Source organism: Anoplopoma fimbria, chromosome 7 (assembly GCF_027596085.1).
Source record: "Anoplopoma fimbria isolate UVic2021 breed Golden Eagle Sablefish chromosome 7, Afim_UVic_2022, whole genome shotgun sequence".
Classification (NCBI taxonomy): domain Eukaryota; kingdom Metazoa; phylum Chordata; class Actinopteri; order Perciformes; family Anoplopomatidae; genus Anoplopoma; species Anoplopoma fimbria.
Window position 1 is genome coordinate 6,446,028 of NC_072455.1, and position 16,920 is coordinate 6,462,947.

General features: G+C 43.1%; 1 protein-coding gene across 1 annotated transcript in view; it reads left to right on the forward strand.

Moving 5' to 3' along the window:
• Nucleotides 1-64: 64 nt before the first annotated feature.
• The window catches only part of fasn (fatty acid synthase), a 37,616-nt gene continuing 20,760 nt past the window's right edge, over nucleotides 65-16,920 (forward strand). The window contains exons 1-12 of the mRNA XM_054601860.1: nucleotides 65-285; nucleotides 5,482-5,617; nucleotides 9,712-9,864; nucleotides 9,997-10,170; nucleotides 10,975-11,175; nucleotides 11,713-11,835; nucleotides 12,804-12,919; nucleotides 13,045-13,179; nucleotides 13,528-13,990; nucleotides 14,554-14,741; nucleotides 15,307-15,496; nucleotides 16,540-16,634. Coding sequence (XP_054457835.1) covers nucleotides 5,491-5,617; nucleotides 9,712-9,864; nucleotides 9,997-10,170; nucleotides 10,975-11,175; nucleotides 11,713-11,835; nucleotides 12,804-12,919; nucleotides 13,045-13,179; nucleotides 13,528-13,990; nucleotides 14,554-14,741; nucleotides 15,307-15,496; nucleotides 16,540-16,634 — 1,965 coding nt within the window. The 5' untranslated portion in view covers nucleotides 65-285; nucleotides 5,482-5,490. The remainder of the gene's footprint in view (nucleotides 286-5,481; nucleotides 5,618-9,711; nucleotides 9,865-9,996; nucleotides 10,171-10,974; nucleotides 11,176-11,712; nucleotides 11,836-12,803; nucleotides 12,920-13,044; nucleotides 13,180-13,527; nucleotides 13,991-14,553; nucleotides 14,742-15,306; nucleotides 15,497-16,539; nucleotides 16,635-16,920) is intronic.

Here is a 16,920-nt window from a genome sequence, read left to right on the forward strand (position 1 = left end):
CTCTCTCTCTCTCTGTGTGACTAAGGGGCGCTCAACGGATTGCTCCATCACTGGCTGGATCCGACAGCCCTGCCTCCTTTCTCATTGGACTGCGCGGCCAAGCCAAACTGTCAGCCCATGTGGCGTGGCCAGGCAGAATGTGAGACATTTAAATTCACCAGAGGCAAAAAAAGAGACTCAAAGAAGCTGGGAGGCTGGCGTTAACCCTACAGGCAGCGGACACGACAGAGGCTGACATTCCCCGCTGCGGTTACAGTAAAGAGGAGCTCAACCTGGGAAACACCGGTAAGCTAACTCTGCTAACGGGCTAATTAGCTGAGCGCTGTCGTCGCTGCCGGTTTGCGTGACTTAATTGTATCGAGACGGAACAATAGTAGGCTCCGTTAAAAAAACCAACCAAAAAACGACTTCCCGGTCGCCGTGTCCTTGTTCTTTGTTAACACCGGTGTATGGCAGCGTTATGTCGTCGTCGCCCCCCCCCCAAAAAAAAGATACTCATTTCGTAAGCGGTATGATATTTATAGTTTTCTACATTATTCTACATTAACCTAGCGAAGTATTCGACGTGATTCAGCGTGACGTTACATTTGTATCAGCGTGGATTTCTAACTTGCAAAAGGGGTTTCGCATAGTTTGTCTGCGTCCTATTGATGGAGATGATATCTATGGCGATGGATCATACTCGGACCCAAATGGAAACCGATTATACAAGAGTTTTGCCTGCTATTTATTTACCCCCAAATAGAATGCATTGCATTATGGGATAGAAACCATTCTCGGTGATAAAGGCCGCAGGTTTCCATGAGTCGTGGTTATATCTGGACCGTGGTCGTGCCTCCTGCTGTGGCCCTGCTGACACCCACTGCTACTACCACTATTATTATTATTATTATTATTAGTCATATTACTGTTAATATTCCCAATACCATTACTGCTCTTACTATCATTATTCTACTATATTAATCTTTGCTGTTATTATAAGTAGTCTTAATTTCTTACATCATTAATCTGCTTACTACTCTCATTATATGAATCATTTATATCAAATACATTGAATGTGTTGTATCTCTATTATGCTGTCCATTCTGTACACATGACATCTATTGCATTCTGTCCATCCTGGGAGAAAGATCCCTCCTCTTTTTTTTTTTCTTTTTTTTTTTTTTTTAAAGGGGAGTTTTTCCTGTACCGATGTGAGGGTTCAGGGACAGAGGATGTCGCATGTGTACAGATTTTAAAGCCCTCTGAGGCAAATTTGTGATTTTGGGCTATACAAAATAAAATAAACTGAATTGAATTGAATTGCCCACTTAAAAACAAAAAGATTGGTGTGTATTTGCCTCAGCGCAGCAGTCAGCTCAGAGGTCATCAGGGCCGCTCTGTGTTATTGTCTTATTGTTGCAATCAGATGCTGAGCCTCGCTGCCACTTTGTCACAGCAGTGACATCCTGATGATAAGTCATGACTACGAACGTTACTCTGCTGCAAGGCCTTAGTCCAGGATGAGGACTTGCAGGTCTCTGGGGCCAGCAGCCAGCCTGGACCTCAGCCATACAAACTGAAGTGAGAATGAATGGCGGTCTTTGAACTCACCGTGGCCTTCCTCTGATTTGAAGGTGGCTTTCTCTTGTTGTGTGTTACAGCAGGGGCATGGCTGCTGGATGAGAAACGAACCAAATGAAGGCCATTGTATTGAGATTAGAATGTGGAATTCTCTCTTGTATAGGCACTGACCGGTTAAGGAGAGTCTCTAGCTATGACATGGTTTAGACAAAGCAGGAAATGAATGATGATATGAATACAAGAATAAGTTGAGTGTACTTTGCTAACTTTTCCATGTGGTTGAGGAATTTACTGTGTGTGTGGGGCAGAGGTCTGCCAGACAGTCCACCATCATTCTCTGTCAACTTAGATAAGAGGCTTGATATTAATAATAAAAACATTTAGAAAGACCTCCATCTAAACAACAAAACCTCATAATCAGCTAAAAAATATTATGACTGGAGAGATTTGAATAAATAATCAGATGTTATTATTAAAAGGTATTTCTCTGATGTCTCCATCTTTTGTTATGAACATCTTACTACCAATCCTGCTGAAAAAGTTAAGTTTAAGTAAATTCAAATTTGACCTGGTAGAAGAGACATTCATCTCATGTCAGTGATTTGAAGGATTTGTTTTCGTAGTTTTGTAACTTCGAGGAAGAGGGTCATACAGTTGCCTGCAGAGTAACGATAGTTTGGCATGTGTCTCCGTGTCTTTTCACCCTCAGGGTGTGACGAGTCAGGTCTTGTTGTTGAGCACTGCAGGTTGAGCTCAGCGGTCTGACATCCAGAATTTCAGGGCTCACTTGAATGCAACAAGGCAGGGCTATTCACTAACTATTTCAATAGGGCCAGGTTTTAAACGTGGGAAATGTACATGAGCCGGATATTTTGTAAACAGACATTTCAAACTTGTGCAAATAAAAAAAGTGGTGACAGTAACACTCCATTTCGTTCTCTACCAGTCCGTCCGTCCCCATCTCTATCTGTCAGTAGCCAGATGTTTCTTAAATCTACCAAGCGTGGTCAAAATTCAAGATCAGATTTATGTGTTGTGGGCCACTCGCAGGTTACTCCTGGGCCAGATGTGAGCCGCTGACCATCTACTGAATTGGCCCGTACTAACTGTAGAAGACAATGCAGTCACTCATCCTTATTGAATATAACTGGGGCTGACTTTGAGTCCAGCATGGGGCTGCGGACTCTTTTATAGAGTGCTGAGTAACTACTGTATGCGTGTTGACAAACAGTGTGCAGGGTGTTAGTGTGTGATCTGGGTCAGGTGAGGCTAGATGTTGTCCTGAAGGTGCTACATTAGTTCTAATCCCTGGCTTGTGTGTCCTGGAGGCCAAATCCCTTCAGCTACTGGGGTCATCCTGTTTCTACCTGGGCTCACAGTCTCACTCTCATGGCCTTTTGAATGTTACATCACAGCTACATGTTTAGCAGACAGTTATCACAGTCTGTTATGGGTCATGTTGGCAGTGTCCATTGAGACAATGGACATATCACACATTTTCCCCATTATCCCTGTACACTTGGCTGGTTAGTTAAGTTATAGAGTTTGGTAAACTGATTGGTAAGGACAAGAGAGGCTGACAAACACAATGATGAACCTGAGGCTGGGTGGCTAGAATGAAGGAGGAGGGGAGGCGGGTATTGTGTCTCCTGTTTGTGAAATGTGAAAATGCCCAGAAGGAGTTGTTTGATTACTTTCCTGTAGGTTGCATCATATTAGTACTTCACTTGAAGCATTCCTTTATCAGACAGGAAAACAGGTAGTACAGGTGAGACGGGAGAGGGCCGAAACTAGCACAGCATTCAAATGCTAATGTTAAGTAGAATCTTAAGCTAGCTAGCCTGACTGTCAGTAACCAGTTTGTATGTATTGAAGATTGTACTAAAGATTAAGGACATGTTGGATATTCATTCAGACAACACCAGACTAGGGACTTAACTGGTGCTCATGGCTGCAGTGTGTACAGTATGTCATGAGGGAGGGGTCTGAGCACTACGCACTGAGCTGGTGACACACTTTCATTCAGAGTGGCTCTGTCCCAAGCTGCTATCCCATTGGTCCACAGGTCTGTCCCTGGCCTAGAAACCAGAACAAAGACACACACACACACACACACACACACACACACACACACACACACACACACACACACACACACACACACACACATACATACGGCATGGGTATGCTCACTCATGTACACAGAGTATTCTATCAGCAGACCACATTGTCTGCTCTACGTGCTCTCTCATGCGTGCTCAGATGGACTCCTCATCCCCAAACCTGCCAATCAACGGCAACACAATTCAATTCAGTTTCAATTCAGTTTATTTTGTATAGCCCAAAATCACAAATTACAAATTTGCCTCAGGGCTTTACAATCTGTACACATGCAACAATTACACATGCTTCAATAGGGACACATGTATAGTGTGAAATATTGGATTACTGCCACAGGGACCTTTTCTTAAATTTCATGTTTTGCTCTAATAAAGAGCATTTGGTGTTGCACTGATAAAATGTGACTGGCAGTATGCATTCACTGAACCAGCTCGCCTCAATTTCAGCTCACTGCAAAGCAACACATGCTTTCCGAAATTCAATTATTTATTTATTTTTAATTCCAAGCATTTAGATGCAGATATAAAAAACCTTAGCTATTATAACATCTAATGTTTTTGTTTTTTTTACAAACTACATATTTATCCTACAAAATAGGGGTATTCTAGAAAGGAGGCCAAGAAAAACATTAAGGTATTGGTCAAAAGCTTGTCCTCAGTAACACTGAACCATCAGAGATTTAAGGTAAAGTAGAGGAGTTTAGTGTGATCTTTCTTCAATGTTGCATTGGAGCAAACATCATTTAGTTAGTTAGTGTTAATAGCCCTAATAGTCCTTATGTGCCGATTCAATATGCATTGTGAAGTATCATAATTTACTATTACTATTCATTGTCATTTTTATTTGCTTGTTTAACACTGGATGGCAAGAAGTTGAATCCTACAGTTATTTTAGAAATCTCTGATTTATTCAGAAAAATGTTAGATTTCCGGGAGTCAAACATATCAGTTTTTGTCAGGAATTATTGATTTATTTTTTCCCGTATCCAGAAAAAACAAAGAATAAAGACATATCCGTTTCGAAATTATGATAATATTACCTGTACATGGCAGAGTGTGCTTTAGGCATGATGTCTAACTCGTCTTTTTCCGGCAGTGTCTGAACCCTATACTTTACTGTGTGTGTGTAGTAATAATAATAACAATAATAATAATAGGTAACTTACTTTGGATTTAAAATGTGAGCGTGCAGGAAGGTTGTATCCCTGCTGATCTCAGACCGTCTGTTATTTTCTGCTATCTGGCTTCTTTGGATATGACCTCACGTTGCCCATAGAACTAAAACAATATAATCAGTAACTGCTAACTTCTGCACCGGCTAAAATGAGGCAGGTATACCAATTCAGACATTTAAAATCAATAATATGTTGAACAAATTATACAGATACTTTAAGATTTTTTTCCCACCCCAAACAAGTAACGGCAGTGTGTTTCATAGATGAATCTGGGTTACAAATTGCAAATAAATGAGTGAGTCCTACATGGCATGGGTTGTTTTATCAGTGACAGAGAGTTAATGATGCTTGCTTGTTACAGATTTGGTGACAGGCCCCAGGAATTTATAGAAGTAACTCTGTCTGAAATTCAAATAAGGATTTCCCACATTCCAGCATGCTGTTTAGTGGAACATTTGGTTTTGAGCTGATTTTTGTTCCAGTGATGTACACTGATGGTAGAAAATGTTGATGGTATAGAAAAGCATGCCTAGTTGAATTGAGGACTTGACGGGGTCCAGCTAATGTCTGTGTGTCTACCACTCTTATTGTTCACATCTCTCTCTCTCTCTCTGTGTTCACAGTAATTCAGCATGGATGACATAGTCATAGCAGGGATATCGGGCCGTCTGCCCGAGTCCAACAACCTGGAGGAATTCTGGGAAAACCTCATCAATGGTGTGGACATGGTGACGGAGGACGACCGGCGGTGGACACCAGGTGAGGCCCCTCATACAGCTGGATTTGATTGATTGTTCAGGTCAGAAATGCATTTCTGTGCTGCATGAAACAGAGAATGACCCTTCGGACTAAATGGCAATTAGATATAAGATACACTATAGCCCACCATTGGTCGTGGTTAACGGTGGGCGTCTTAACCGTCCAAGATGTCCAAGGGAAGCATTGATTTTCTTATCCAAGTCCCGGTAGAGTAGCAGAGTCTGCATCACTCCGCTCAGCGACTTCTTACTTTAAAGGTATAAAATGTGCTTCAGTGTGTTTTTGCTCTTCTCTCTCTGCTGTGTGCTGCCATCTGTGTCAGTTTGGTGGAGAGGAGCCACGCACACAGCAGACAGACACAACTCACACAGGATGAGTCGTCACTTTGGCTGCATTCAATAAAAATCTGGCAATGCTGCACCTTTCCTCATGGTTGTGCAGAGTCGAGGGTGTGCTCTCTCTCTCTCTCTCTTTCTTGCTCGTTGAGCCGGGGAGGAGGAGCCAACTTTAAATGCTGTGTCTTTACAAAGAGCAACCAACAATGCTAGATAGAATACCTGGAAGGATCAGTCCGACCAGAGACCTGTACTACGAAGCTGGTTCACTGGTTTCACTGCTTAGCAACTCTGCAAGTCAACCAGGGCTCTCAATTCCTGCTGTCTGCTGTCAGCAGAGCAGCGCATTTAACAAACCAAGAAAAAGAGTGAGAATATTTTAGCCCTATTCATTCATCTGTTACTCCAGCGGTGTGAAACAGACTTGGGGCAAATAAAGAATAAATGTAAAAACATGATTCTAAATGGTAAGAAGGTTTCCTTCCATAACCTATAGTCACCCACTGCAAACGTAACCGCAGCTGTATCCAGTCTGACTGTTAGACACAGCTATTACATGTCACTCTACAACACACAGCTCAACAATTTGACACACATAAGTGAATATAACCGATGAAAGAGTAAGGATAAAATATCATAATACACACCATAAGAATAGATCCGCAACACATGAGCTTAATATAATACACACACATGTATCTATAGTCAGTTCTGTGGTGCTCTAGATGAAGCAGTGGAATTATACATAATATAATATATATATAATATTATGTTTATTTTACACATTCACACAGTCGTGATTTATTGCCAGTTGTCCTTCCTGCATTTGTCAGTTTAAACTGTGTTTCTTTCAGTCTGGATTATGTGTTTTAACTTCTTCATATTTGTGTAATATTATCTAACGAACCATGTATCAAGCTTTGATTAGTAGTAGGTGCTTTTATATGAGTTCATTTCTCAATTCCAACATAACCTGCCCTGGAGCATTTACCAGTTACCATGGCGATCTACCCGGTAAGACTTGAACCTCCTTCGTAGGACTGAAAAACCCATAGTTAACCCTGACGTTACCGTGCTCACCCCAAATCCTGCTTCCTAGCAGAGGCCTCTGATTTCCCCCAGTGAAGAGTACCGGCAGAATGCAGGCTGGACAGGGTGGGGTACTAAACTGCAGGAGCCAGCATGGACCGTCCATAAAGTTGTTAAAAGTAGTTCGTTAGACAGCTTTCCTTAATCTCTGTCCTTAAATCCAGAGCAGCCATGGATATATTTACCAAACAGGACACACTCCCTCACTCCAGCATCATTTGGAGGCGACAGTAAACCACTCATGAAGGTCAGCGTCTCAACTGTTGGATGTGTAGAAATCAGTAACACACTGTTGCTTGATGCTTTAATAACGATGAGCCTGACGCTCTTCCTGGAACACATATGATAAACATGGATGCAATGTTTTGAAACGTTCCAAAAAATTGTCTGTGCACGTGTTTTATGATAAAAGAAATGCTTTCAACAGGTTTGTTAGAAAACACAGTGTGTTTCGTCGAGTAACGCTGAATGTACACTGAAACATTTAGTGGCATGAAGTAAGGTTAAGTTTAGCCTAGCTTAGCATAGAGACGGGAAGCATGGGGAAACTTGTCCAGTGTTAAACAATACACCTAACACTGCTGACTCATTTACACCATATATCTCATTTCTTAACACTTTGTTTTTTATCAAGAAATAAGTAATGACGGCACGTAACTCAAACTCAGAGTATCCTTCCACAATGTACCTCTGTGCAGTTTCCTCCATCAGTCATGGTTTAAGCTTTAATCAGTGACATACTGATTACCTCTTTTGGTCCCGTTGATAAGATTAAACTCTTTTTCTCACTTATGAAGATAAGAGTCTTTAACTGTGTCTCTGAGACTGTTATCTTAGCAGGAGAAGTTGTAAACCTATATGGCGTCTGTGATAGACTTGTCCAATGGTGTGTTTAGCTGCAGGGCTGCTCTGGATGGGAAATGACACTCACATTGAGAGGTGGCTCTGTGCAAAAACAGCTGAATGAATTGGAACAAAAGGCGACATGTTGTCACTGATGCTCTCAGAGAGCTGGTGGTGTGTGGATGTGCTGAGTGTGTGATTTACTGACGTTTTATATCAGATGGCTGACCAGAGAAATAATTTTTTTTTCTGCGGTTAAAGTTACAAAGTGATCCACCAGGAATGTGTGCCTGCATGGATTTGATAGGCCAGTGCGGCGCCCAGCCAGAGGCCTGGAGCCCTTTGTTACCGGACCGGACTCATTCATATGAATGAGGGGGCTGACTTTTTTCACACGCAACTGAACTGGCCTCTCTAAGAAAAGTTGCAAAAAAAAAAAATGCTGAAAAAATTGATGTTCTCTATCATTTCACCCTTTTCCTATTTAACGTATTATTCACATAGCTTTGTTCTCTCCCTCCTGCTCTGCTGTCCCACTCTTTCTATTCCTCCCTCTCTAGCTTGCAGTTTTTTCCCTCTTTGTGAATATAACCGTCCCTCATTGCCCGGCAACCATCTTGAGCACACATTCATGTGCTGAAAGAGTTGGACTGGGCCAGTTCAGACCACACACAGGCATCATGGGAGAGTAGAGCCAATAGAAAGGAAACGGAGAAAGCAACCAGAGGTTCATGGCCCGACGGAGTCCCTGCAAACTGAAAATTAGGGTCCGACGCACAGCAAGCTGCCTATGTGTAACTAGAGGCAGTTCCCACTCCGAAGAAATGCTAGTCTTTTGAGGTTCTCATTAGCTGCTTCTCTGTCTATTTGAACAGCAGTAGAAGAGTAACTGGCAGGACGTGCTCAGTGTGCAGCTCAGTGAGAAAATGGAGATTTTGCGTGGCCTAAACGTAGCAGTAAAATAAGTGTGTGCATGGTGATCCCTCACTATGTTGAACATTGTTTTTAAAGATGACAGGTTCATTGTGTAGATTAGAAGATCACCCTCATTCCATCGCTCTTTAAAAACATAATTTGAATATTATAAAATAAATTGTTCAACCTCCCGGGAAATGAATGTTTCACCATCTTTCTGAAAGTGAGATGAGACATGAGAAGCTGTCCTGTCTATATTTTGAGCTGGAGTCAATGTTGGTTGGAAAGAACTCTTGTTAATGACCATAACAATTACACATCTTCACCTGTATAGCGCTCTAAAAGGTACTCAAGGGCAGAAACCGTCAAATCAGTAACCGTATAAAAACAATCCATTTAACAATGAAGAAGGGGAAATGGTTTTAAAAAGGTAGTTTTGAAGTGGTTCTAAAGGAGGGGAGAGAGGGAGGATATCTGAGGCGTTTGGGGAGAGAGTTTTAAGAGGGAGGGGGGAGCAATTGAGAAATCCCTTTCTCCCCCAGGTCCGGTGCTTTGGCCAGGTGAGAGGGGTGAGGAGGTTGTGGGTAGGAGTGTGTCGGTGCAGGAGGTCAGTGAGTATGCTGACCAGATGTCCCGGATCCCTGGGATTGTCCCTTTTCTTTTCTTTTTTTTTTTTTAAGCTGGGTGTCCCGAATCCTCACAAATATCTGTCAAGCACTAAAAAGTGCCTCCATTCAACACTGATTTGTCTACCTGTGACTTACTTCAGCGGGGTGAACAGGGGTGACAGCCGTCTGAAACGGGCCACTCCACCTTATGTTAAAGTCATTTATAGACCTCAAACAAAACCTAGAATTGTTCGTTGTTGTTGTTGTTTGAAAAAGCCTTTTCTCCACTCTTGCTCTTTTCTAGGTCTTCACGGTCTTCCAAAGAGGAACGGTAAACTGAAGGACATCAGCCACTTTGATGCAGCCTTCTTTGGAGTCCACGCCAAACAGGCTAACACCATGGACCCCCAGCTCCGTCTCATGCTGGAGGTGGCCTACGAGTCCATCGTGGATGGAGGTAAGGAAACTGGAGAGTATAGTTCCACCTGTACGAGTGACAATGCGTAGAAACTGTGGGAAAGCAAAGAATAAAGAATAGCTCATTATCTGAGTCAACACTGTTGAAAAGCGATGACATGTTGTGACACAGGACTGAACCCGGCCGCTCTGCGTGGCAGTAAGACGGGCGTCTACATTGGGGTGAGCGGCTCGGAGGCCGGCGAGGCGTTCAGCAGAGATCCGGAGGAGCTGCTGGGCTACAGCATGACCGGCTGCCAGCGCGCCATGTTGGCCAACAGACTCTCCTACTTCTTCGACTTCAGCGGTACGTTCACACAGCCAGCTCCAACACACACTCCTTCTCTGGCTGTTAGTTTGATGCTGGTGTAGTAACGGCCCCGCTCTGGAACACTCACACACCAGAAGACTAAGCGTGGTGATGTCAAAGGGTGTCTTGACACCTTTTTTCTGCTCAAATCAGGAATATATTATCAGAACTAGACAGCAGACTCAAAGAGAGTCCTGCTCTCTCACCCAGCACATTATGTCTTAAGAGATCTCTCTTCATGGTTTGATTCCATGTTGTGCATTCATGTTTTTCTTTCTCCTCATCACACTGACATTACCTCAGACACATGACTACTCACTGTTAGTATTGTTAGGTAGTACTATCAACTAGTACTTCTTAAAGATATGAACTGTTAGAATATTTTCTATCTGCTATTCTCCCAGTGTCCGTTGTTTTTAATTTGTTGTTGTATAGCTTAGAACCGTGTTTAGCGATGGTCCTCCTGCATCAGTGCACACCTGGATCCAACGCTGCCACCATGTGGTAAAACTTTAGCAGTGACATCCCCTGTTTGAGTGCTCACTAGTTAGAAGTCAATGTTATCCAGTCAACTTTCCATTCCACAGTTTGAATGCCCTCATCTACTCCTGTGTATTCTTTCTAGCTCTAATCCACCTCCTCTCATCTCCTTTCCTGACCTCCTCTCCTGACCTCCTCTACTCTTTCTTCTCCTCTCCTTTCCTGACCTGCTTTCCTGACATCCTCTCCTCTTTCTTCTCCTCTATTCTCCTCTTTCTTCTCCTCTCCTCTCCTCTCCTGACCTCCTCTCCTCTCCTCCAGGCCCCAGCACGGCCATCGACACAGCCTGCTCCTCTAGCTTGCTGGCTTTAGAAAACGCCTTCCACGCCATTCGCCAGGGCCACTGTGATGCAGCACTGGTTGGGGGGGTCAACCTGCTGCTGAAGCCCAACACCTCGGTGCAGTTCATGAAACTGGGCATGCTCAGTCCTGAGGGGACCTGCAAGTCCTTCGACTCATCAGGTAAAAAAAGAGTGCGAGGGTGCCCGCGTTGCTTTGTGGTTTAAGACGCCAGCCATGTACGCTAAGTTCCCTTGGTCTCTTCCTGTCTACTGTCATCTCTCCACCGTCTCTTGCTATCTATAAGGCTTTTGTTTTCAGATCTGTGGCTTAGGTTATAATCTTGTATAAAATTGATATTTATTTAATGAATTTGAGAACCAAGTCCTCGAATTGGATCGATACTGGCTGGCTGATTAGTTTCATTAACATGAATACATTATTATTATTATTAAACACACATAATATATGTTTAAAACTGACAAATAATGCTGGCATTTTTCTGGTTTTGATCTCTGCTTTTGGTCCCCTTTAAAATATTGTAATGCACTGTTAGTGAAATGTGTAACTAGCCTCACTATTTTTAAATCAAGAGCAGTGTTTCTTTCATGTAACCATCCTCATAGAGTCATACTGATTTTATTGATTACGCTTCTATGTGTGTACATATGTGTGTGTATACCTATATATGGTTTATACTTGTATTATGTTGTTGGACAGGAAATGGATACTGCCGTTCTGAGGCTGCAGTGGCGGTGCTGCTGACCAAGCGATCGGCGGCTAAAAGGGTCTATGCCACAGTGGTCAATGCTGGCAACAACACAGACGGATACAAAGAGCAGGGTGAGGACACTGACATCCAGCACAGAACCTGTAGAGTACTGTATGCTACAGAGATAGTCAAGTAAGAGAAGTGATGATCCAGAGAGAATTATTTTTAATGCTTCAATTTGAGATTGCCAAATATCTTCTTTTAATAATTAGGTCATTATGTAGCATAACAAAAGACTGTGGAGTGATTGTATCAGGATTAATACTGAGTAACACAAGTCAACTTTACTTACATTCAATTCAACTTGGGCACCGCCTTTCAAAAAGAGAAATGAATGCCAATTAAATAATTAAGTCTCAAGCTGGAGGTAACACTAACGTTTACCCTAATGCTTTGTACACACAAACCATGCTATCACCTTTTTTTTTTTTTTTTATCCACAAAATGGATTAACATTGGGCAATAGAGGAGAGCTTCAAGTGGATGAGAGATTTATCATTACCAGATAAATTGAACCAACGCTACTCCTCCTCTGACTTTCCTAATCACTCTTATGCTATGTATGAACCCCAGCATCACAGGGAAGGGTGGAGTTCAGCTGCTGGTTTCTCTGGTTTCCTCTGTGTGATCGCTCCCTTGTGGCGCTTAGCTGCCTTCACCTTCTCTATTTATTACCAACGTGTCATGCACTCCCCTCCAGTTTATCTCCAGAGTCATTTAGATAAACTGTTGGTCACCGGACTGTTGTGTTTCCTGACTTGTTGGCCCTAATTTTACTGATGCAAATAACTTAGCCAGAGATTCAAATAAACTTCATGTTGTAAAAAAATTCACTCTCTCCTTAAAGCAATATCACTGCAAAGAAAACATGAGCATCTTGAGTTGCACACATTATTGTAACATCCCAGTAAGGTCTCTATCGGGCTCCATGTGAGACACCGTGATCTGAGAGCAGGTCTGTGGTGTGAACGTGTGGGTACAGTAACAGTTCTGGTACGGTGCAGCACATCTGACCTGACCCCTGCTCTCGGCCCCTCAGGTGTCACGTTCCCTTCAGGTGAGATGCAGCAGAGGCTGGTTCGTTCTCTGTACCAGGAGGCCAATATATCACCCGAGGAGGTGGAATACGTGGAAGCCCACGGCACGGGAACAAAGGTCAGTGCTCACAGCGGTCCAGGTTCAGCCTGTGTTCAGTGCTGCTCGGATACACAATAAGGAGATGACGAAGTCACCGTCCAGGAGGGTCTTACCTTTGTGGCTTCTCTGCTCTCTACATGCAGGTTGGCGACCCCCAGGAAGTGAACGGCATCGTCGGTGTCTTCTGTCAATCGGCGCGAGAGCCTCTGCTCATGGGCTCCACCAAGTCCAACATGGGCCATCCCGAACCGGCCTCTGGTCTGGCTGCTGTGGCTAAGGTGAGAGTGGCTGCTCTGAAGATTCAGAACAACAACATCCTCTTTTGTTCTTTTGCAACGTAATTGTTATTGATATGTTGTGACTGGAGTTGGGGAAACACTTTCTTACTGCCTTTCCGGGAGACATTCAAACAAAAAATCATAAGTAGATGTGTGAGGAGAACTTGAGAGGGAGGTTAAACCCCATAAATACACAAGTCCAAGTGTTTCCTTAATTCTTCATAGGAGATGATGCGACTAAAGAGAAAAATAATGGCTGATAATGATCAGCTTTAGTTCTTCCTGCCTTACTAAAATTCGACTTTGTCTTCTCGTACTTTATTGGTTGTTTTTTCATCCCACATGCAGGTGTTGCTTTCTTTAGAGCGAGGACTCTGGGCTCCCAACCTTCACTTCAGCTGTCCTAACCCTGACATTCCAGCCCTCTCCGATGGGCGGGTTCAAGTGGTCGACCGGCCCATTCCCGTCCGAGGCGGCATCGTAGGCATCAACTCCTTCGGATTTGGAGGTTCAAATGTTCATGTGATCCTTCGTCCGGCTGAGAAACCAACTGAAGCGCCCGCACTGCCCAGGACTCTCCCGAGGGTGCTCCAGGCCTGTGGGCGCACAGAGGCCGCCGTGGAGGCCATGCTCCAAAAGGGGAAGGAACACGCATCAGACGACAGCTTCCTGTCTCTGCTGAATGAGCTTTCAGGAGCTCCTGTTGCCAGCATGCCCTACCGGGGCTACGCTCTGATTGGCTCTCAGAGCGACGTCAAGGAGGTGCAGCAGGTGCAGGCTACCGCCAGGCCGCTCTGGTACGTCTGTTCAGGTGAGTCATCAGACAAACTAAACAGGTGGATGAATAACACGTTCCAGTTTGTTGTTGGGGTTTTATCATCTGTAGAGCAAGATGCTTCTGTTTTTATGAGGACTTTATTCAGAAGAAAGATTTCCCGATGAAAACTGTAAACCATTCAGTTTGTGAGTTATCCATAGTATCTGTATTTACTTCTTAATTTTTTTATAATGTTAGTAACACAATTGAAATTCCATTCACCTCAGTTGTTTTGTAGGGAAAGCATAAATCCCAGAGACCAATGTCTCAAATCTGGACACATAAAACCAAATTGTCTGCGTGGAGCCATTCGTACCACCAGTGAAAAGGGATGATAAGCATTTGGGTGAACGGACCCATTAAACGATTCTGTAGAACTGAGTAGAATAACAAGCATTCTATTTGTCATTTGTCTGTTGCGATTGTTGGCCACTCAGACAATGATAACTATTGAGCTCTGCAATGGGACTATTGATGAATTCAGATCTCCTCAGACAGATGGGCGTGCTTGCTGCTGGATGAAGGTGCGTGTGCGTGACAATGTGTTGCATTCACAGGTATGGGAACACAGTGGGCCGGTATGGGCCGCAGTCTCATGCAGCTGCCGGACTTCAGGGAGTCCATCCTGCGGTCAGACGCAGCCCTGAGGGACACTGGCCTTGTTGTGTCTGGCCTACTCATGGACGCAGACGAAGCCACTTTTGAGGACACTGTTCACGCCTTTGTCGGCCTCGCCGCCATACAGGTAGAGTACGGACGCCCTGTTTAGTGTAGGAATCTGGGCCATAGAGGTCAGCTTACTGATATCCCGCTACACCTCAGAGATTATTTATCATCAAGGGCTTTATCCGGAAATAATATAATTATATACAGCCATTCAAAAAGCATGTTCTTCTGTTTCAACGGTTACATCAACCACAATGAAGGGATGTGTGAGAGGAAAACATTAGGGGAAAGGGTTTTGCCACCTGTTTTATTCTTATTTATATTATTTTTCCTCTGCTCCCTCTTATTATCTAAAACTTAATTTACTAACTGGGATCTTTAAAAGTGCTGTGTGTAGCATGTATCAATCCCTATCACATTCATTTTGAGGCATTGTCATATTAGCTGTTTTTTACAGCCTTTATTTAAGCCTCATTGAGATTCAAATTCAATTTCAATTTTTTTTTTCACTTTTCAAGTGTTTCATGGCCCAGAGAGGCAACAATAACTTTGAGTTACACACAAACAACATAAAGCAAAAGCCGATTAACAGAAGTGTGATTATGAAATCATTAATAACATGCGTGTTATATGGCTCATTCCAGATAGCTGAGATTGACCTGCTCACTAAGATGGGTCTGCAGCCCGACGGCATCGTGGGCCACTCGGTGGGAGAGCTGGCCTGTGGCTACGCTGACGGCTCCCTCAGCCACACTGAGGCCATCCTGGCTGCCTACTGGAGAGGCCGCTGCATCAAGGAAGCCAACCTTCCTCCTGGAGGCATGGCTGCTATTGGTAAGAGATTCTTTACTGTGTTCCAACAGCTGCTATCATGACATCTGAATGAAAACCTTTAGAAACTAAGTATGTCAATTGTCTGTCTGAGTTGAATTCAGTTTAAATTGCCTGGGAATAAGGGTTAACAGTTGACATGTTATGTTGACCTGTTCAAGCTTTGAGACAACAGAAAGACCATGTCTAGGATAAAGCTGTTATGGAGATCAGTGAAAAGGTTATGTCCAAGATGACCCTTTTTAACATTTGTTCCTTCCAGTACTGATCCGATTCCAGTTAAACAACTCTTAATTCTCTCTCTAAAATCTTTTTATGCTGCTTTGAAAACATCTCTTTTAAAAAAAAAAAAAAAAAAAAAAGGATTTATTCAAGTTTCTCACCAAAACTACATATTACAGGACTACATTTGAACACATAACGTTGTAATTTACCTTCACGCAATACTTATTTTACTGAATGGAGCTTGAACACATCATCATGTAGCGTTAATGTTAGCTGTTAGCTCAGTTATTTAGCCCAGCAGTGTGCTGGCCACCGGCTGCCAACAGCTAACTTTAACTAGCTCTCCACCACACATGTGCAGTAGCTATCAGGCAGAATTAAAGAATCGGGTAACGAGTGACACTTGTTGTTGTTGTTGTTGTTGTTTCTGTGTAGTGTAAATGAGCCGATGAATGATATGATAACATGATGTCTGATCGGTGCAGACACTTAGGTACTCACCCATACCAGATACAGCATTGTAGTCTGTATCAGTGGAATTTCTGATACTCGTGTCTGTATCAGAACAACTCCAGTTATATCGGCCTGGCTTATGGTATCGGTCAAGCTTTTATTTTTCTGTTGATAGGACTCATTATTTTGTGTTTTCATAAAATAAAATGATGTTTTTATGTGTGAAGCATAGTCGGAAGCTCTTTTTTTTTTTCCTCTGCATTTTTTTCTTCGCTTGCCTCATTTACCATAAACTCATTTACACAAAACACAATTCTTTGATTGAAGCATGGTTAGATATCTTTTCCCTTGGTGCGTGTGTGTTCCAGGGTTGACCTGGGAGGAGTGCATGGCTCAGTGTCCTAAGGGAGTGGTCCCAGCCTGCCACAACTCTGAGGACACCGTCACCATCTCCGGTCCTCAGGTCAAACATCAAACTTTGTCTTTTATAGTCCTGTTAACAAACAGAGGACCTGCGTCTCACACAGTCTGACCAATCAGAACTCAAAGCTTTCATTTCCATTTGCTCACATGGTGTCTGCTTTGTACTTATGCTTGTTTTTCAGGATTTTTATCTGTATCCTAGAAATTGTAAGGTTAGGGAAACTTTGTTATGTATGTGAGGCTTTCATGAGAAGACTTTAAATGTTCCTGGTGCTTTAACTGAACGCTGCAGGTTTGGAAACGCTATGGTGAATAATTGTGCACAT